The sequence below is a fragment of the Pristiophorus japonicus genome, chromosome 3 (assembly GCF_044704955.1).
Source record: "Pristiophorus japonicus isolate sPriJap1 chromosome 3, sPriJap1.hap1, whole genome shotgun sequence".
Taxonomy (NCBI): domain Eukaryota; kingdom Metazoa; phylum Chordata; class Chondrichthyes; family Pristiophoridae; genus Pristiophorus; species Pristiophorus japonicus.
Window position 1 is genome coordinate 62,400,146 of NC_091979.1, and position 21,299 is coordinate 62,421,444.

General features: G+C 40.1%; 1 protein-coding gene across 10 annotated transcripts in view; it reads right to left on the reverse strand.

Annotated features, from left to right (window-relative positions):
• Positions 1-5,651: 5,651 nt before the first annotated feature.
• The window catches only part of LOC139259737 (speckle-type POZ protein-like A), a 270,126-nt gene continuing 254,478 nt past the window's right edge, over positions 5,652-21,299 (reverse strand). For all 10 annotated transcript variants that reach the window (XM_070875375.1, XM_070875374.1, XM_070875380.1 and 7 more), the window contains 6 exons: positions 16,878-17,055; positions 16,734-16,789; positions 16,336-16,458; positions 10,350-10,492; positions 10,197-10,250; positions 5,652-7,707 (listed from right to left, as the gene is read on the reverse strand). In XM_070875375.1, coding sequence (XP_070731476.1) covers positions 7,563-7,707; positions 10,197-10,250; positions 10,350-10,492; positions 16,336-16,458; positions 16,734-16,789; positions 16,878-17,055 — 699 coding nt within the window. In that variant the 3' untranslated portion in view covers positions 5,652-7,562. The remainder of the gene's footprint in view (positions 7,708-10,196; positions 10,251-10,349; positions 10,493-16,335; positions 16,459-16,733; positions 16,790-16,877; positions 17,056-21,299) is intronic.

Below are 21,299 nucleotides of genomic sequence, written 5' to 3' on the forward strand. Positions count from 1 at the left end.
TTAAAATTTTTTAAACACGTTTTAAGTGCATACAGATGTGCAATTGCCAGTGTAGTTGTACTCGCTTTAAAAAAATATAGTCTGGCTCCACATCAGAGTAGCTGAAAATAGTGCTGTAAAAAAGTTATCACAGTTCTGGAGCCCACATGGGCAGAATGAACCCATCACTCTTCCTGGTTTGATGCATAAAGCATGGGAAGAACTAAGTCAGTCAACCTTCTAAATCTGGACTTTCAATCGTCAAGAAAATAGAACAGCTCAAGTTATTTGTAGTTTTGTTTCTCCTTGGACTCATTACAGTAAGCTGCATCAGGTTCTGAGAATATTCTTTTTCCAATTCATCATGATCCCCTCGTCAAATTAGGATTGCGCCTCATGAAGTTATACAATTTAAAAGTTAAATTTGTTAGTCCTGTAATTTTCAAAAATTGTTTTAAATAGAGACAGAGTACAAAAGCAAGGAAGTTATAGTGAACTAAAGCAGATGTTGATGTTAGAAATCTGAAATAAAAACAGAAAATGCTGGAAACAGTCAGCAGTTCTGATGAAAAGTCATTGACTGGAAATGTTAACTCTGTTTCACTCTCCACAGATGCTGCCTGACCTGCTTCCCAACATTTCCTAAAGTTATGGTGAATCCTTATAAATCACTGATTCGGCCTCAGCTGGAGTATTGTGTCCAATAAATACAAGATAGTTACTAATAAATCCAATAAAGAAATAAGGAGAAATGTCTTTACGCAGAGAGTGGTTAGAACCTGGAACTTGATACCACAGGAAGTGGTTGAGGCAAATAACTTGGAAGCTTTCAAAAGGAAACTAGACGAGTACATGAAAGAAATGGGAATAGAAAGATATGCTGAAAGGTTGAGATGAGATAGATGGAATGGGGAGACACGTGTGGAGTATAAACACCAGCACAAACTAATTGGGCCGAATGGCCAGTTTCTGTACTGGATATTCTATGTAATTCTGAGAACCACACTTTAGGAACGATGCCAGAGTGCAGAGGAGATTTACGAGAATGGTACCAGTGATGAGGGAATTCAGTTATGTTGAGTTATGTTGAAAGACTAAAAGAAGTTGGGATTGTCCTCCTTAGAACCGAGAAGGTTAAAGGGAGATTTTAAGAGGTATTATGTGGTGTTTTATTTTTACAGATTAAGGACAAATTGTTTCCATTGGCAGGAGGGTCGGCAACCAGAGAACACTGATTTAAGATAATTTTCAAAAGAACTGGGGGGAGGTGGCAGAGATGAGAATTTTTTTTACGTAGCAAGTTATGATGATCTGGATTATACTGTCTGAAAGGGTGTTGGAAACAGATTCAATAGGAATTTTCAACAGGGAATTGGAAACATACTTGAAAAGGAAAAATTTGCAAGGCTATGGGACTAATTGGATTGCTCTTTCAAGGAGCAAGCACAGGCACGAGGGGCCTGATTGGTCTCCTTCTGTGCAGTATGATCTTATGATCGTCACAATATACATCCAACTCAGCTGCAGGTATACAAGAATATATGGTTGCCATCACATGTGTACATCAATTCACAAGATCCGACATCTCTATATGGATACAACTTCTCTTTTCCCTGCCACACTTTTGCACATGTTCTGATACTGTTGATGCTGTGGTTATCACACATCTGTGTCCACCATCTGCTGACTAAACCAAATTGAATGCATCTGGTGGTGATAGGTCCTGGCTCATCAGCCTGGGCCCCAGTCTGAAACAAATACCTGAGATTGGCAACTTTACGTAATCGGTGAATATTTAATCAGTTGGTGGTAAGCTACAGCAATCTTTCATTCTGGCTTACATATTTTTTCATAGTCAACAAATTTGTTTCTTCTAGATCAAGAGTATCATGCATCAGGCAACATTAATCATGTGTTGAATTATTTCATTTGTTGTTTCAAGCTGCCTTTCTATCTATTGTCTGACTTAGATGAAGTTGACAATGATACTCTGCCTTATTGCTTTATGTGAAACAATTTTTCTCTTTTAAAAGGATGAAGAGAATTTTTTTTAATACACAGCAGCAGCAACAACTTGCATTTAGATAACACCTTTAACACAGTAAAAGGTTCCAAATGCTTCACAGGTGCATAACCAGAAAAAATTGACATCAAGTCAAAGGAGGAGACATTAGGACCGTTGACCAAACACTTGGTTAAAGAAGGAGGTATTAAGCAGCATCTTAAAGGAGAGGGGTAGAGAGGCAGGGAGGGAATTCCAGAGAAGTGCCAAACAAGAATGTTAATGTCTATCACGGCTTACAATGATCACAATTTTTTTGCATGTGTCTCCATTTTGTGTGTTTGATACATATTGTGCAACAGATTTTTATGCCGACTGGTCCATAATGCCAGAATCCAAAACATTGTTGTGCACTGTTGTATTGGTTCCAGGAGTTCAATAAAGATGCTTCAGTCTATCTGGGAAGCCTCTAACAAGGTGTAGAGTAAATCTATGTTGAAACAAGAGAATTATATTCTGATCTGTCAAACAAAGTACATCAAAATAAAAACAGAAAATGCTGGAAATAATCAGGTCAGGCAGCATCTGTGGAGAGAGAAACAGAGTTAACGTTTCAGGTAGAAGATCTTTTTTCAGAACTGGAAGAAGTTACTTCAGCCACAGGAGGCAGGTATGGAAGGATCGAGTAATACTAGAAGCAAAATGGTTTTAGTTGCTCCTTCAGTCTGCTTTTCTTTTCTTCAGAAGCAGATATTTCAGTATAGCTGTTTAATCAGCAAAAATGCACTTTGCTTTAGAAAGTATATCAAATCTGCCTTGCTGGTTCTTTTGAGCAAAATCAATTCTCTCATCAATGTGCTACACAAAATAGTTTTAATTTCATCAGTTGTGACAGCCACAAACAAACAATTCCACCATTGGAATCTACATAACTTCAACTTACCTGCTGCAGTGTTTATTTCAGAGCAGTCAGGGGTTTGGTTATGATGGTGCTTAGAATCTAATTGGCATTTGATTTATCTAGCTCTCATCTTGTGACAATAGGCAAACTACATACGAACTTGAGCAAAGCCCTGGTTAGACCACACATGGAATACTGAGTGTAATTCTGGGCACCAAACCATAGGAAGGAAGCCTTGGAGGGAGTGCAGTATAGGTGTACCAGAATGATACCCGGACTCCAGGAGTTAAATTCCGAGGCGAGATTACACAAACTAGGGTTGGATTCCCTGGAATTTAGAAGTTTAAAGGGGGATTTGATTGAAGTTTTCAAAATATTAAGAACAGATAGGGTAGGCACAGAAATTGTTTCTGCTGGTTGGGGAGTCTAAAAATTAGAGGCAGACTTTTCAGGAGTGAAATTAGGAAACACTTCTACACACACATAGATTTACTCCAGACCTTGTTAGAGGCTTCCCAGATAGACTGAAGCAGCTTTAGTGAACTCCTGGAACCAATACAACAGTGCACAACAATGTTTTAGATTCTGGCATTATGGACCAGGATGATATTAACCCCCTGGGAGGACAGGCACATCAACATCAGTGTCCTCGACCAGGCCAACATCCCCAGCATTGAAGCATTGACCACACTCGATCAGCTTCGCTGGGCAGGCCACATAGTTTGCATGCCAGACATGAGACTCCCTAAGCAACTGCTCTATGCGGAGCTCCTTCGCAGCAAACAAAGGCAAAGGTGGGCAGAGGAAACGTTACAAGGACACCCTCAAAGCCTCCCTGGTAAAGTGCGACATCACCACTGACACCTGGGAGTCCCTGGCCGAAGACTGCCTTAGGTGGAGAAAGTGCATCTGGGAGGGCGTTGAGCTCTTCGAAGCTCAACGCGCGAGCGTGAGGTGGTCAGTCGCAGGCAGCGGAAGGAGCGTGCGGCAGATCAGTCCCACTCCCCCTTTCCCCCAACGAATGTGTGTCCCACCTGTGACAGGGTCTGTAACTCTTGTATTGGACTGTTCAGCCACCAAAGGACTCACTTTAGGAGTGGAAGCAAGTCTTCCTCGATTCCGAGGGACTTCCGATAATGATGATGATGATGGTAGAAGTTTGGAACTCTCTTCTTGAAATGACAATTGATGCTAGCTCAATTGTTAATTTTAAATCTGAGATTGATAAAGATTTTTGTTAACCAAAGGTATTAAGGGATATGGGCCAAAGGAGTTATGTTGCTGATCAGCCATGATCTCATTGAATTGCGGCAGAACAGGGTCGAGGGGCTAAATGGCCTAATCCTGTTCCTATGAGCACAAGAATAATGCAACAGGAAGAATATTTCACAAGTTTGATTTTAATCAGCAATCACAAAAAAAAACCTGAGCAGACTGGCAGCTCTAGCAGTAGAACACTTGAATCCTAACTAAAGTGGCCATGATTTAGAAATGCAGGACATGATTTTTCTACCACCCCACAACCGCCCAGTCAGTGGTTCAAATTCCGGCTTCAACCAGCCATGGTCCCAGCCACCGTAATTTTTAGGACGACTTATGGCATCGACGTGGGTTCCGCTAAAGACAGGTGGGAGCCAACTTAATGTTCAAAAGTACCAGTATAATGACATCATCAGCACCGCAACATATCTTTACTTCAAGTTATGGAAAAGTCTCATACTGGTCTGGCCTATGTGTGACTCCAGACCCATAGCAATGTGGTTGACTCTTAACTGGCCTCTGCAAAGGCTTAAGTAAGCCACTCAGTTGTGCCAAACCACTACGAAAATTGACTGCGGCTTAAGGGCAATTAAGGGTGGGCAATAAATGCTGGCCTTGCCAGGGACGCCCACATCCCGTTAATGAATAAATAAAAAGCAGAAGCCTGGCGGTGGCGCTGACTAGCCAGAAGAGACCCAAGGTAAGTTTAAAAAAAAAAACTTTTCTCAGATCTCCTTGTAAACCAGGTGGAACAGGAGTACTCCCTCAGGCTTTGCAAGATGTTCTTGGGCTTCCCTAGACCTGGCTTCCCTCCCAATTGCCATGGACACCCACCCCATCTGCCTCCAGTCACTGCTTCCACTGACTGATCCCATAGGTCTTCAGCTGCAGCCTCCTGCCACCAAATTCCTCCATTTGTTGGGCGGAACTCCAGGAACTTTTATTTAAATGAAGCCCTGCCATTACGATCAACAGGGCCTCTATGTCCCCAGACTCTCAGGGTGCACTGCCCCCATCCCCTTTAAAAGTCGGGGCCCCAGTTTCAACAGACATTGGCATGCTTGCAATTGGGCAAGTTTTGTCAGTTCTTGGCTCAGTCACGAGATGGAGCACCTCTATTTGGACTGGGAATGAGAAGAGAAATTTGGAACCGAGAAAGGAAGAAACTCAAAATGGATGACAGTGGTTCTGTCCTGCTTAAAGATAACTCCCATCAAACAGTGTTGCACCATGGAGCAATCCATAGCCCTGAATATTCTTGTTCTCCCAGCTGCAGGAGATGGAGGCGAAAAGAGTTAGGAATAAAATAGCAACATTATTTCATTTTGATATGCCCTAGCTGAAATAACCATTTCAGCAAATAAGTACAAAATGTGTTTTACTAATTTAAAACAGATTATTGGTGTTCACACTTCAGTCAAAGCACTGAACATTGGTGTCAAATACTTTTGAACAACCATTTCAAAACTCATTTTAAAGTTTTTTTAATTCAAATTTTAATGGTGTGTAGTTCATGCAACCATACTTTCGGAATTTGTGATATGACAGTAAACAAATACATTGATAACTTAAACCCATCAGTTTCTTTAACTTCCAAATTTAAAAAATATTTTTGAGCTCTCTTGTCCAACAAAAAAATGATTTTCACAAAACAATAGCCTACAGAATGAACGCTGACACAAATTAGTGCATTCAATTGCATTTATAAAGTTTTACAAAGTTTTTTTTAAACCTAACATAAGCTTTATGAAATATATTGATGCATAATAAATAAAATAGCAAAACATAAGCAAATCAATTGCCATGTAACGTCAATTTGTGGCATTGCAAAATCATTGCCCTGAAACGTGGCATTTTCTACAAAATTTACAGTGTTACCTTAGCACAGTGTCTCAGACAAATGACTTGATAACAATACCTATTCATTCTTAAAAGGGATACTGCCCCCGGTGGCTCAGCAAGTTTATCCAGTGAGTAGCTGAGCCATATACACCAGGAAGATCTCAGTTTTGATCCTTAAGTCTGCTAAGCTAGGTGATCTTAGCTGGGGCAGCAGTAAGGGCGCTTTAGTGGTCCAAGCGCTTGCTGGGGTAGGGAGTGGAAAATCATCCAGGGTTCTCATATCTGATCGCTATTCAACAGCCCCACTGGAAGCGCACATGTGTGGATGTCAGGTGAGGATAGCATTAGGCTTGGCTGTGATGTCCCCTGTGGTTGAATAGCCATATGACACTCACACATGAATAACAGCCATTTGAGATACTGGAGGGCGACCGGCACCCGTGGAACTGGATCCCAAAGAATCATTGCCTTCAGGAGAGAACTGTAGAGGAGGAAATTGGCAAGAAATTTCTTTTTTTTTTTTAATTGTTAAAGGGATAGAAACATTGCAAGCATGTTCTGGGAAACTAATTTGATCAAGTGACCTTCAGTGTCTCAACATCTTTATTAGAAGTTTCAAATGGATAGTCTTCAGAAATGCTCTTCCATTATTCAAGTTTAACAGTGTTGTGCTGTGGTTCCATTGAACCATTCCAATGTTTTGGGTCCATCGGTATCACTAAATTATAGTGTTTTGACTTTAGCTATGATGTGATCTCAAGTTATAGAAGGTTGCTGAACATTACAAACCATTTTTCACACAATTGTAACAAAGGTCTTTAACATTTCTGCCAAAAATGTGAATTTAATCCTCAAAAAAAATCTGTACAGTAGAAATTCCAAACTGTAAACAAGGTATACAAACACTGAAAAAGAAAATGGTGGTTCACAAACCAACCATGTACTTCATATAGCACTGGCCCATTAAGGACATGTGTTATTGAATGGTACATCCCTTTCAGGCTGTCCTGCAGAATTTCCAAAAGCATCCATAATGCAAATCTGGAATAAGGAAATGCCACAATTCACATACAATATTGAAAGGTGCGTGCCGTTATAGCTAACTGCTCAAATCTCTGGCTAATCAGGGGTAATAGATTCCCAAGGAACTTGATCATAAGTGATATCTTTTTTTATGGAGGGTATACATTTAGAAAAGCATTAAAGGCTATGTTTGCCTTTCCCAACTATTCAATGATAGGCTCTGCATTATGGTTGCTGATGCAATTCTGCATAGCCTAGTCCAATGACAAGGCACGCATTAATTAAAAAAAAGAAACTTAAAAAATACTTGAACTGAACAAGGATGAAAATCATTTAAGGCTGTTTAAGTGGCTGAGAGAAAAGCATGTAAACTAATTTAAAGCTGAAGACCATACTGGAACACATCCTTCAGCAGAGCAATTAAAGACGGTTAAAGTTCAGGTTGTGTCCTCTGTATGCAAGTGATGAGGACTTCATCCTGTATGGGTGCAAGGTAGAAATACCTTTACACAAAGAGTCAGTAGAGAGATCAGTACCTAGATTCCTCTAGCGCAATTATGACTGTTTTAATCGTTTGCGTGGAATACCAAATGGTGGGCACTGTGCAGTCGCCAGTGCTCGGAAGGCCTCTGCAACTAAATGAGGGTGGGAGTGGATCATCGACTTCCAGCCTTCTGTCTCCATCACATCTGTGGCATGGCTGAAAATCAGTCAAGTGATAAAGCCCATCAGACTATCAATAATAATCATAATAATTAGTATTCAAGTGTCAATACCTGTTATTTATATTTATAAACCGATGAATGCATTGATTTTATCATTACCAAGGATCCATTTTAGGTGGTCAAGTTTTCTTTATGGAATTCTTGTGTCTGTCAATATCCACATTTAAATTTTCCTTCTCTGTGGTTAAACGTAGCAGGCTTTCCAGTGGACTGAAGCCAAATCCAACTAAGTTGTTGATGGGGAAGATTCTCTGCATTTGTTTCACAGCTTTACTTTCCTAATCATCCCCTCTTTTTACACACCATCCATTTTATTCCCCCTCACCCCTCTTTACTGTTCCCAGATTCTTGGCCCCTCTTTGCGCACTCTTCCATTCCTCCTTTGACCACAAAGGCCAATCTTTACCCCCTATTCTAATTGGACCTCAACTCTTCCTCCTAACCACTGGACAGAAAAGCAAAATGAACATACTGATGCAATTATATTTTACCCAATATCACACAATAAAACTTTTACACTTTTTATACCCTCTGAAAATAGAATGAGGCTAAACCACTGTCATGTTTTATAATCTAGAGTTTATATATGTAGAGTTAGGGGGATAATTTAGATTTTTATCTCCAACATTCAATAAAGCAACACATTGGGGTAGTTTCCGCTTTGGTTGCAATTGCCGAGTCCAGCACAAATTGCGCCCAAAATTGCACCCATTTTGAAAAGTACTCCCCCTCCCACCCAGAGTGTCCACACAAACTCATTTGCATATCAGCGAATGCAAAATCTGCCATGACCCAGCGCAATTGGTCAGAGTTTTAAAACTTAATTAAAAAAATATATTTTGCTTTAAAAAAAATTTCCATGATATACTGGAGTGTTAACTTGTGAAAGTTTGACGAATATAGCTAAAAATGGATTTAACACCAAAATAAGCATTTTTAATGATAGTGTCAATGACTGAGTAACCCCATTCTAAATAACTGAAAACGACAAAAATATACAAAACAATTTTCTAGTTAGATTTGGATACAGTAATCAGTTCCTCAAAAAAATTCAAAACCTTTGAAAATGTACCTATTAGTGTCCTTGTGCCCAGTTTAACTTTTGGAGCCTCCTCGAAGGCCTGCAAAGGAGTACAATTAGCAGAAGCTCCCAATGGCGATTAATTCGATCTGTAGGCATGGCCAGTTTTGTGGTTGGGGTCTGCTTTTAGCACGATGTTTTTAAAACTAGCACAAAAAACCCCACGGAAACTTGAATTGCGCTGAATGCGATTTCCATTTAAAATTCCGCAATCTTTTGCGCGGTCACGCTGATAATCGGGGGAAATGCGCCATAAAATCCAGCGCAATCGAGTGGAAACTCCAGTCCATTGGTATAAGTGAATGTATATATGGATTTAACATTATTGTAGGAGTAGATTTATGTCTTCTTTAGATTTAAAATGAAACTTTATCAAGATTAAAATAGGTGAGGTGCTTTTTTTAAACATGTATAAGTTATTTCTAGTATAAGCTGAAGCACATTTCAAAAGGAATTCTGCAACATGTTGCTATTGAATTATAATCTGTTACATCGGATATCTACTAATATTTGAAAATAAAGATTTACTTATTTAATAAAACTGAAATTGCAACATACTTTCTTTGCCCATGTTAAAGGGTCACCTAGCGGATATACTGCATGGGAGCAGTCAACTTTTAAAATTGCACTTTTAAAGGATGAGTCAAACGTCACAAAATAAAATTCCTTTTGCTCGCAGTGAAACTAGAACAAACCAAGTTTATTTAGTCACAATTAATAAATTCATTAGAAATTTATGCAGTACTGATTCAACAAATTATTTATTTCTAAGTTTTAAAATAGACCACACATGCACAGTAATTATACTGTGTCTTGTGACGTCTCGCACATTTCTGAGGGGTATATTTACAGCATACAAAAAGTTTTGCATGTTATTGCACAACACAACTATGAAATAATAGGACTGAGTAATTGGACTCGAGAGAGCTAGGAACTGTCTAATTGAAAACAAACTATATCCTTCATGACCATTTTCTGACAAGAACAAAAGGTTATCCAAAGATGAGAGAGAAATGATTTAAATTAGCTATTACCATTTATATAAATAATCAGAATTGAGCATGTGTGGAATGGAAAGAAGAGTGACCAATAAAAATGTTCTTTACATCATTACATAAAACAAATCTATCTGTAATCTGAGAGATGGCAAAACTTTGAAGTCCTTCTTTGCTCTCTGTATAGTCTTTTGTGGAACGGTACTGTTGCCTACTTTGCAGGTGTTATTCTGTGTTACATTGCCTTGTACTTTTCTGTCAAATTATAACAAAGGCTACTCTCAGGGTAGACTGCACCATAACAATTAGGCTATAAAATGATACATGTTGATAAACCTCTCAAACAAATCATATATCCAATCATTTTCATTTTTCCCACTTTACTTACTTGTTACTCCAGTTTTTTCCATCCTTACACCCAAGCTGTCGGAGAACACTGCATCTATGATGGAAAAATAACAGAAAAAAAAACTCAACATCGCAAACTTAAAATATAGATTTGGCAACCCAATTTTCTATGGCTGAAAGTGATGGCACTTGCCTGTTAATGAAGTCTATTGCTTGTGCTTTCAGCTGCTCTGCACTGTGCAAATCTGCAAGAATGAGAATTTCTGCAACATTTTCAACTGAGAGGTTACTACACAAGGTTTCTTCACACATGACCTTTAGACGATCTAATGCGTACTGGAAGGGGGGAAAAAAATCTCGATTACCTCACAAAACTGTCAATTATTTACTGGCTGTAGATTTGATCTACATCAAAATGCTCATTTCTGCAAGCAAAGCCTCCTTCCCAAAACAGTTGAAAAAATAACTGTCCCCATCACAAATCATCTCTTTCTCACTACTGAAAAAAAATACATTGACAAAAAATATATAGCAAAATATTTTCAAAACTCTTAATTAATATCAATGAAAAATGACAATGCCACACTATTTCTCAAAATATACAAAAACTTCAAAGCTATTTGTCTACTGAATGTCTGGAGACAAATGACTGAAATAAGATGGTTAACAATTGTCATTCAATTGCTGGGTCAGTTTCTCCCATTCTTCCCAAAATACACCTTTCTCCCAATGTTAAGTCGATGGGATATATTCAGAGACTGGAACAATGCCTTAATTCCCAGCGTGAAAAGTCCGCCCAAATCATTCAAAAGGAATGTAACTGGAATTTGTATACTTATTTTATATACAACTTTAAATAGGGCGAATCTATGTCACAAATGGCAACAGCCAACTTTGTCTCAAGATCCAAATGAGTCAGGCTATTCAACCAATTGAAGTTCAACTGCCCTGACAAAAATGTACATTCCCCATCATGCCATTTAACTGTCTCTTCAGTGCGTCTCAGGTTGTTGCTTCCACTACTCTAACAGAAATACCTTTCCATGTGTTAATCGCACTGTGTGTGAAGACATTCCATGGGCTGGATTTTCATTATTTAGCCCTACCATTGATTTTCCGGTGATATTTTGGTGCTATTTAAAAATTGAGTTTTTTTTTAAACCACCGAAATACCACTCTCACTCAAAAGACGCTATTTTCATCAAATAAAACAGGTGGTAGGAATAACCTTTTCATTCTTATTTTTCAACTTGCAACACAAAGTAAAATGGATGGTAATTTTGCGGATGCATCATCAGTACCCGCCCACTCCTCCTCTCCCAACATGGCCTTACCTTGGGCTGGCTGTTCCTCCTCTTCCCGCCGCCTCCGGTGCTCTCTCCGAGGCCAGGGCGGCGTGCTCTCCGCTAAGTTCTCCCAATCTCCGCCCCCCCCCCACCGACACCAGGTGCTTATGAAGCCCACCCGCCGGGTGCGTTGCTCCCCTGCACCCTTGCTGACTCGGTCCCTTCGGCCAGCCCCCCGGCTCAGCAGCGTCCATGGCATCCGTTGGGGGATGGGGACATGGGATTGAACATTGAATAAATCTTCTTGCAGCTCTATTCTGCATCACATAAGTACTCAGCAATTCAGGAGTTCAGAAGAATGAGAGGTGATCCTATCGAAACTTATAAGATAATGAGGGGGCTCGACAAGGTGGATGCAGGGAGGATATTTCCATTCATAGGGGAAACTAAAATTAGGGAGCATAGTCTTAGAATAAGGGGCTACCTATTTAAAATGGAGATGAGGGTTATAAATCTATGGAATTCTCTGCCCCAGAGCTGTGGAGGTTGGTCATTGAAGATATTTAAGGCGGAGATAGACAGATTTTTGAGTGATAAGGGAGTAAAGGGTTATGGGGAGCGGGCAGGGAAGTGGAGCTGAGTCCATGATCAGATCAGCCATGATCTTACAGAAATACGGAGCAGACTTGAGGGACCAAATGGCCTACACCTGCTCTTATTTCTTATGTTCAATATTAGCAAAGATATTTTAGGCCCCATTCCTTTAAATGTCCTGCAAATGTTCTCAAAATTTCTTACATATCCTTAAAATGTCCTCAAATAATCCACTAAAAGCCTCAAATAACCTTAAAATCTAACTCTGAACTCACAAAGATGTCTGTGTAAAATTCATGCTTCTCTCATGTGGAATGGACTGCAGCTCCATTTTTTAAAATGACGTCCGTAGCATTGGATTCGATCAAATAAGATCAGATAAGAGTGCACTTTTCTCGGTGGTAATTTAGGCCAATGGTAAAAATTGTGGTATTGATGAATTCACCTCTGGTGATAATTTTCGGTGGTATTTTGGTGTTACTCACTTAATGATGTCATAAAAACGGAAAAAAATAAGATCGGTGGTATTTTTTACCACGGGTAGTATTTCACTGATTAATTTAACACCGGTGGTATTTCGGTGCTAAATTATGAAATCGGTGGTAAACTATGATGAATTTTCCACCAGTGGTATTTTCAGTGGTAAATGATTGATAAAATGACAAAAATCCAGCCCTAGTTCCTAGTATCCTAGCACACCTTTAAATGTTACTCCAGATCAACCTAATCTATGCCAGTTAATATCATAGAATCATAGAATGATACAGCACAGGAAACGGCTATTTGGTTCATCGTGTCTGTGCCGGCTCTTTGAAAGAGTTATCTAATTAGTCCCACTCCCCCACCCTTTCACTATAGCCCTGCAATTTTTTCCCCTTCAAGTATTTATCCAATTCCCTTTTGAAAGTTATTGCTCAATCTACTTCCAGCACCCTTTCAGGCAGTGTATTCCAAATCATCATAACTTGCTTCTTGCATAATTTTTTCCCTCCCTCATCTAGTCTCTGGTTCTTTTGCCAATTACCTTAAATCTGTGTCCTCTGGTTACTGACCATTTTGCCACTTGGAAACAGCTTCTCCTTATTTAGCCTATCAATACGCTTCAAAGATTTTGAACTCTATGAAATCTCCCTTTAACCTTCTCGACTCCAAGGAGACCAAGACCAGTTTCTCTAGTCTCTCCACACAACTGAAGTTTTTCATCTCTGGTACCATTCTAGTAAATCTCTTCGAAAGGGAATTGGAAAAGCATAATTCAATCAAGCAGAGTCAGCATGGTTTTATGAAAGGGAAATCACGTTTGACAAATTTGCTGGAGTTCTTTGAGGATGTAACAAGCAGGGTGGACAAGGTGCAACCAGTGGATACGGTGTATTTGGATTTCCAGAAGGCATTCGATAATGTGCCACATAAAAGGTTACTGCAAAAGATAAAAGTTCATGGGGCTGGGGATAATATATTAGTTAGCCAATCCTCTATCCATGCTAACAGAAAACAGAGAGTCAGGATAAATGGGTCATTTTCCGGTTGGCAAACAGTAACTAGTGGGGTGCCGCAGGGATCGGTGCTAGGGCCTCAACTATTTGCAATCTATATTAATGACTTGGATGAAGGGACCGAGTGTAATGTAGCCAAGTTTGCTGATGATACAAAGATGGGTGGGAAAGCAAATTGTGAGGACGACACAAAAAATCTGTAAAGGGATATAGACAGGCTAAGTGACTGGGCAAAAATTTGGCAAATGGAGTATAATATGGGAAAATGTGAGGTTATCCACTTTGGTAGAAAAAATAGAAAAGCAAATTATAATCGTCTCTGTACCCCCTCCAAAGCTAGTATATCTCACCTTACTTAAGGAAGGATATACTAGCTTTGGAGGGGGTACAGAGACGATTCACTAGGCTGATTCCGGAGATGAGGGGGTTACCTTATGATGCTAGATTGAGTAGACTGGGTCTTTACTTGTTGGAGTTCAGAAGGATGAAGGGTGATCTTATAGAAACATTTAAAATGATGAAAGGGATAGACAAGATAGAGGCAGAGAAGTTGTTTCCACTGGTCGGGGAGACTAGAACTAGGGGGCACAGCCTCAAAATACGGGGGAGCCAATTTAAAACCGAGTTGAGAAGGAATTTCTTCTCCCAGAGGGTTGTGAATCTGTGGAATTCTCTGCCCAAGGAAGCAGTTGAGGCTAGGTCATTGAATGTATTCAAGTCACAGATGGATAGATTTTTAACCAATAAGGAAATTAAGGGTTACGGGGAATGCGCGGGTAAGTGGAGCTGAGTCCACGGCCAGATCAGCCATGATCTTGTTGAATGGCGGAGCAGGCTCGAGGGGCTAGATGGCCTACTCCTGTTCCTAATTCTTATGTTCTTATAATTTAAATGAGGAAAATTGTAAAGTGCTGCAATACAAAGGGAGCTGGGGGTCCTTGTGCATGAAACACAAAAAGTGAGTATGCAGGTACAGCAAGTAATCAGGAAGGCAAATGGAATGTTGGCCTTTATTGCAAGGGGATAGAGTATAAAAGCATACAAGTCCTGCTACAACTGGACAGGGTATTGGTGAGGCCACACCTGTAGTACTGCATGCAGTTTTGGTCTCCGTATTTAAGGAAGAAGATACTTGCATTGGAGGCTGTTCAGAGAAGGTTCTCTAGGTTGATTTTGAAGATGAGGGGGTTGACTTATGAAGATAGGTTGAGTCGATACTCATTGGAGTTTAGAAGAATGAGGTGATCTTATTGAAACTTATAAGATAATGAGGGGGCTCGGTAAGGTGGATGCAGAGAGGATATTTCCACATCGGGGAAACTAAAACTAGGGGACATAGTCTCAGAATAAGGGGTCACCTATTTAAAACTGAAATGAGGAGGGATTTTTTCTCTCAGAGGGTTGTAAATCAATGGAATCCAGAGAGCTGTGGAGGCTGGGTCATTGAATATATTTAAGGTGGAGATAGACAGAGTTTTGAGCGATAAGGGAATAAAGGGTTATGGGGAGCAGGCAGGGAAGTGCAGCTGAGTCCATGATCAGATCAGCTATGATCTTATTAAATGGCAGAGCAGGCTCGAGGGGCCAGGTGGCCTACTCCTGCTCCTATTTCTTATGTTCTCTCCAAGGCCTTAATATCCTTCCCATAGTGTGGTGCCCACGATCTCCAATTTGTGCTCACTTAGCAATAATTTCTTTCCTTATTCCTGCCCCAGTGGTAAGAACCAAGTTTATCATCACTCTAGGTCTTTTTCTGCTCTCTGTCCCGTGTTTCTATAAGTGCCATAGTATATTTATGACATCAAATTTTCCTACCAGTGTCGTGTGGTACCTTAACACACATTCGCCGCTGTTAATAAATCTGAACAAAATTACCTAAGGGGCCCAGGAGAGCTACTGTATTCTGTGAGGTACATAACTATTAAATAGTAGACTACTTCATGATATTTGCAGACTTTCAATTTTCCAAATTTTCACGGGTCTCTTTGGCTTTAACAAAAATCCCTGTCTTACAACTGGGCACATGGGGCATTAGTTCATAGTCCATTTTTGGAGTTGAATTCTGTAGATTCTAAGGGGAAGTCACCGTTCAAGTTTGCTTAAAGAAAATACGATTAAGACCTCAATATTCTGCCATAAGAAGAAACATCCCTGGAGGGAAATGGAAATTTGCAGATAAATGAAAATCTTTAGCAGCATTCACTTCTATTACTCTGCACCTGCCAAAGTTCCAACGTGACTTTATCCAAATGCAATTGTAATGTGCTCAATTCCAGGGCAGGAATTCTACTCGGGAAAGAAGCAACTGTGCTACTTGTGCTGGCTTGGCTCCATTGGTAGCATTCTCATCTGAGTCAGAAGTTTGTAAGCTCAAGCTTCACAATGGACTTAAGCACATAATGTACGCCAACATTTCAGGTGTAGTACTGAGAGAGTGATGGATGGTTGGAGATGAAGTCTTTCAGATAGAACATTAAACCAAGACATTCTCTACCTGTTCAGGTAAACATTGAAGATTCTGTGGTACTATTTGAAGAAGAGCAGGAAATCCACTCATTTCTCTCTCCAACACCATCAAAAATAGATTATCTGGTCATTCATTCATTTGCTGATTGTGGGACATTGCTGTGTACAAATTTGTGCCTACACAACAACAGTGACTGGCCTTCAAAAGTAATTCATTAACTTATGACACTGGCAAATGAATGCCAGTGTGTTTTGGGGCATCCTGATGACATGATGAGGCGTGATATAAAATTTCTTTCTTCTTTCTGGCACTACCTCCTGAATGTTCATGACTTACTTTGTCTGCAGCTGCCAACAGGTTGTCAGCCATTTTATCGAGGTTTGGTGCTTTTCCTGTGTAGATAAATCTCATCATTTCCTTAAACACTTCTGGATCTACATCATTTATTTCTACTCTATTCTGTTGGGAAAAGGTTAAAAAGAAAAATTAAATACAATATGAATGATTAGAGTTCAAAACTGGACACCATCTGCAATATTTGATCAGTGTACTAACTGCATTTCTACTGAAATTTATAGTAGCAATTTAAAGATTTGCACAAAGCTGTACTGTTAGAATACAAAGACAAACTGCTCATCTAAGTCACAGTAATACCAAAAAGCTAAAATCAAATTGTGAAAAACATATCAAGATTTTATTTAAACTTAAAATTAACAAGTGCATGGCAATCTTACCTTCTTGCTTTCTTCCATTTCATGTTCAAACATAGCATTAAAAACAGGAGAACGAGCTGACAAATGGGAAAAAAAGGGCATAAGACCAAGATTTTTTTTTTGTCAATTAGATACATGTAATTTTTTAAGTCAGAAATTACCTACCTGCTAAAATTGATTTGTGAGCTTTGAATTCTTGACCTCCCACATAAAGGGAGCAGTCTGTGAACCTAGAACTTTCCAATAGATTCCCCAAATCATCTGCCAGCCGACATTCTGGAACCTTTAATGTATTCATGTTTGATTGACCGGATATATTAACGGAGTCTTGAACTACACTGACCTGAACCAGAGGAAAGAAAACAAAAACAAATCTCAATCGTCAATACCAATAAAGCCTTTCCAACAGTCTAATAAACTGTGTTGTCTTATTTACTTCAGCTGAAAGAAATATTAATAGATAGTTAACTTAAGAATTAGATATTTGCATTTTGCAAAATGTTTAAGTTAACAACAGCCACAAGCTCCAATAGTCTAACTCTTGAGACATTTCTATGTGGAATGGTTTACTTCTACTGCATTCTTAATGAAAATAAACATTCAGAACTGGGGTTTCCTCAGTGGGTGTAACCCGGAAGTTGAACCTGAAATTGTGCCCGGAGTGCCGCCCATTTTGCCGATCTCATTAGAATATGACTGAACTTAAAATGGCTACAAAGCAGCGTAAACAATCGGGGACCAAAGAAACACCAAATCCACACTAGAGTATTTCTTCCTCGAGTCTTACAATTTCAAGTTTCAATCCTCATTCATGCACATAAGAAATAGCAGCCTGCTCTGCCTTTCAATAAGATCAAGGCAGATCATCTACCTCAACTCCACCTTCCAGTACTATCCCCATAATCCCTCGATTCCTTTAATAAGCAAAAATCTATCGATCACTGTCTTGAATATAAATGACTGAGCATCTGTAGCCCTCTGGGGTAGAGAATTCCAAAGATTCACAACGCTTTGAGTAAAGAAATTTCTCCTCATCTCAGTCCTAAATGGCCAACTCCTTCTTCTGTCACCCCTATTTCTAAACTTCCCAACCAGGGGAAACATCCTCCCAGCAACTACCCTGTCAAGCCCTGTAAGAATTTTATATGTTTCAATGAGATCATCTCATTCTTCTAAACTCCAGGGAATATAATCCTAGTCTTGTCAATCATCACCCCCCCCCCCCACCCTACCCCCCATTCCAGGAATTAGTCTGGTGAACCGTCATTGGACTCCCGCTAAGGAAAGTATGTCCTTTTTTAGGTAAGGAGACCAAAACTGTACACAGTATTCCAGGTGTGGTCTCATCAACGCCCTATATAATTGCAGTAAGACTTCTTTACTCTTGTACTCCAGTTCTTTTGTAATAAAGGCTTAAATTTACTATTTGCTTTTCCTATTGTTTTCTGTACTTGCATGATATCTTTCAGTGATTCATGTGCAAGGTCGCTCATGTCCCTCTGAATAGCAACATTCCCAATCTTTCACCATTTAATAATATTCTGCATTTCTATTTTTCCTACCAAAGTGGATAACTTCACATTTCTTTACATCTGCCATGTTCGTGCCCACTTAACCTGTCTATAGCCATTTGCAGCCTCTTCGCATCCTCCTCACAACTTACTTTCCCACCTAGCTTTACATCGTCAGCAAACTTGGGTACATTACACTCCGTCCTCTCCTCTACTTCATTAATATAGATTGTAAATAGCTGAGGCCAAAGCAATGATCCTTACGGCACCCCACTAGTTATAGCCTGTCAACCCGAAAATGACCCAGTTATTCCTACTCTGTTTTCTGTCAGATAACCTTAAATGCTAATATATTACCCCCAATCCCATGAGCCCTAATTTTGTGTAATAACCTTATTGAATGCTTTCTAAAAATCCAAATACACTACATCCATTGGTTACTCCCTTATCTACCCTGCCAATTACAACTTCAAACACGATTTCCCTTTCATAAATCAGTGTTGACTCTGCCCAATCATATTATGATTTTCTAAGTGCCCCATTACCATGTCTCTAATAATAGATTCTAGCATTTTCCCTACTACTGATCTATAGTTCTCAATTTTCTCTCTCCCTCATTTTTTAAATAGCGGGGTTACGTTTGTTACCTTCCAATCCATTGGTGCCATTTTAGAATCTGGGGAATTCTGGAAGGCCAAAACCACTATCTCTGTAGCCACCATTTTTAAATCCTAAGATGTAGACCATCAGGTCCAGGGGATTTGTTGGCTTTTAGTTCCATTAATTTCTTCAGTACCATTTCTTTACGAATACGAATTTCTTTAAGTTCCTGATTCTCACTAGACCCATCCATTTGGCTATGAGGAAAGATTGGAGATGCTGGGTCCGTTTTCTTTGGAACAGAGGAGGCTGAGGGGAGAGCCAATTGAGGTGTATAAAATTTATGAGGGGCCTGGATAGAGTGGATAAGAAGGACCTGTTTCCCTTGGCAGAGGGATCAACAACTAGGGGACATAGATTTAAAGTAATTCAGGGGCGGTTTAGAGGAGATGTGAGGGAAAATGTCTTCAACCAGAGGGTAGTGGGAGTCTGGAACTCACTGCCTGGAAGGGTGCCAGAGATAGAAACCATCATCACATTTAAAAAATACTTGGATGTGCACTCGAAGTGGGTAACCTTCAGGGCTACAGACTAAGAACTGGAAAATGGGTTTAGGTTGGATAGCTCTTGGTCGGCCGGCATGGACACGATGGGCCAAAATGGCCTCCTTCCATGCTGTAAATTTCTATGATTTCCCAATATTTCCTGAATGTTTTTTGTGTCTTTAGACACAAAGTATTTGTTTAATGTCTCTTCCATTTCCTTATTCCCCATTATAATTTCTGCTGCCTCTGCCTGTAAGGGACCCATGTATTACTTTCACTAATCTCTTCCATTTTACATAGCTATAGAAGCTTTCACAATCAGTTTTTATATCTCTTGCTAGTTTACTCCATTCTATTTTCTCTCTATCAAATTCTTGGTCACCTTTGCTGAATTCTAAAATCCTTCCTATAAAAAGGCTTACTACTCTTTTTGGCAACATTATAAACCTCTTCCTTTAATCTCTAATCACATCAAGCAGAGAATGTTTAGCAACCTGGGAAAGCTTTCCAATTTTTAATGTGACTTGTATTTGGTCATAAAAAGGCATTAAAAGAAACAGACAATACAGAGCAGGTCTCCGAGGATAAAAAACAAACAAAAAATTGCAATTAAAAGACCAGCAAAATGGCTCAATTTACAGTGCACCAGAAAATCTGGTCACAATTTAAAAAAAAAATTCATTCACGGGATGTGGGCATCGCTGGCAAGTCCAGCATTTATTGCCCATCCATAATTGCCTTTGATACGGTGGTGGTGAGCCACCTTCTTAAACTGCTGTCGTCCGTGTGGTGAAACTATTCCCAAAGTGCTGTTAGATAGGAAGTTCCAGGATTTTGACCCAGTGACAATACACTTCCAAGTCAGGATGTTGTTGACTCGGATGGCAACTTGGAGGTGGTGGTGTTCCCATGCACCTGCTGCACTTATCCTTCTAGGTGGTAGAGGTTGTGGGTTTGGGAGGCACCGTCAAAGAAGCCTTGGCGAGGTGTTGCCGTGCATCTTCTAGATGGTACATACTGTAGACATGGTGCACTTGTGGTGGAGGGATTGAATGTTTAAGGTGTTGGATGGGGTGCCAATCAAGTGGGCTGCTGTGTCCTGGATGGTGTCAAGCTCCGAGTGTTGTTGGAGCTGCACTCATCCAGGCAAGTGGAGAGTATTCCATCACACTCCTGACTTGTGCCTTGCAGATGGTGGAAAGGCTTTGGGGAGTCAGGAGGTGAGTCACTTGCCGCAGAATACCCAGCCTCTGACCTGTTCTTGTAGCGGCAGTATTTAGGTGGCTCGTCCAGTTAAGTTTCTGGCCAATGGTTGATGGTGGGAGATTAGACGATATTAATGCCGTTGAATGTCAAGCGGCGGTGGTTGGACATTCTCTTGTTGAAAATAGGTATTGCCTGGCACTTGTGTGGCATGAATGTTGTTTGCCACTTGTCAGCTCAAGCCTGAATGTTGTCCAGGTCTTGTGGTCATGGACTGTTTCATTATCTGAGGAGTTGCAAATGGCACTGATCACTGTGCAATCATCTGCGAACATCCCCGCTTCTGACCTCATGATGGAGGGAAGGTCATTGATGAAGCAGCCGAAGATGGTTATGGCCTAGGACATTGTCCTGAAGAACTCCTGCAGCGATGTCCTGGGGCTGAGAATATTGGCCTCCAACAAACACAGCCATTTTCCTTTGTGCTGGGTATGACTCCAGCCAGTGGACAGTTTTCCCCGATTCCCCAGACTTCAATTTTAACAGGGCTCCCTGATGCCACACTCGGTCAATGCTGCCTTGATGTCGAGGGCAATCATTCTCACCTCTCCTCTGGAATTCAGCTCTTTTGTCCATGTTTGGACCATGGCTGTAATGAGGAGCGGAATTTTGGGCATGTGAAGCCAAGGTAATTCCCCCACTCCCCATGTCGGAGAATATAAGTATTT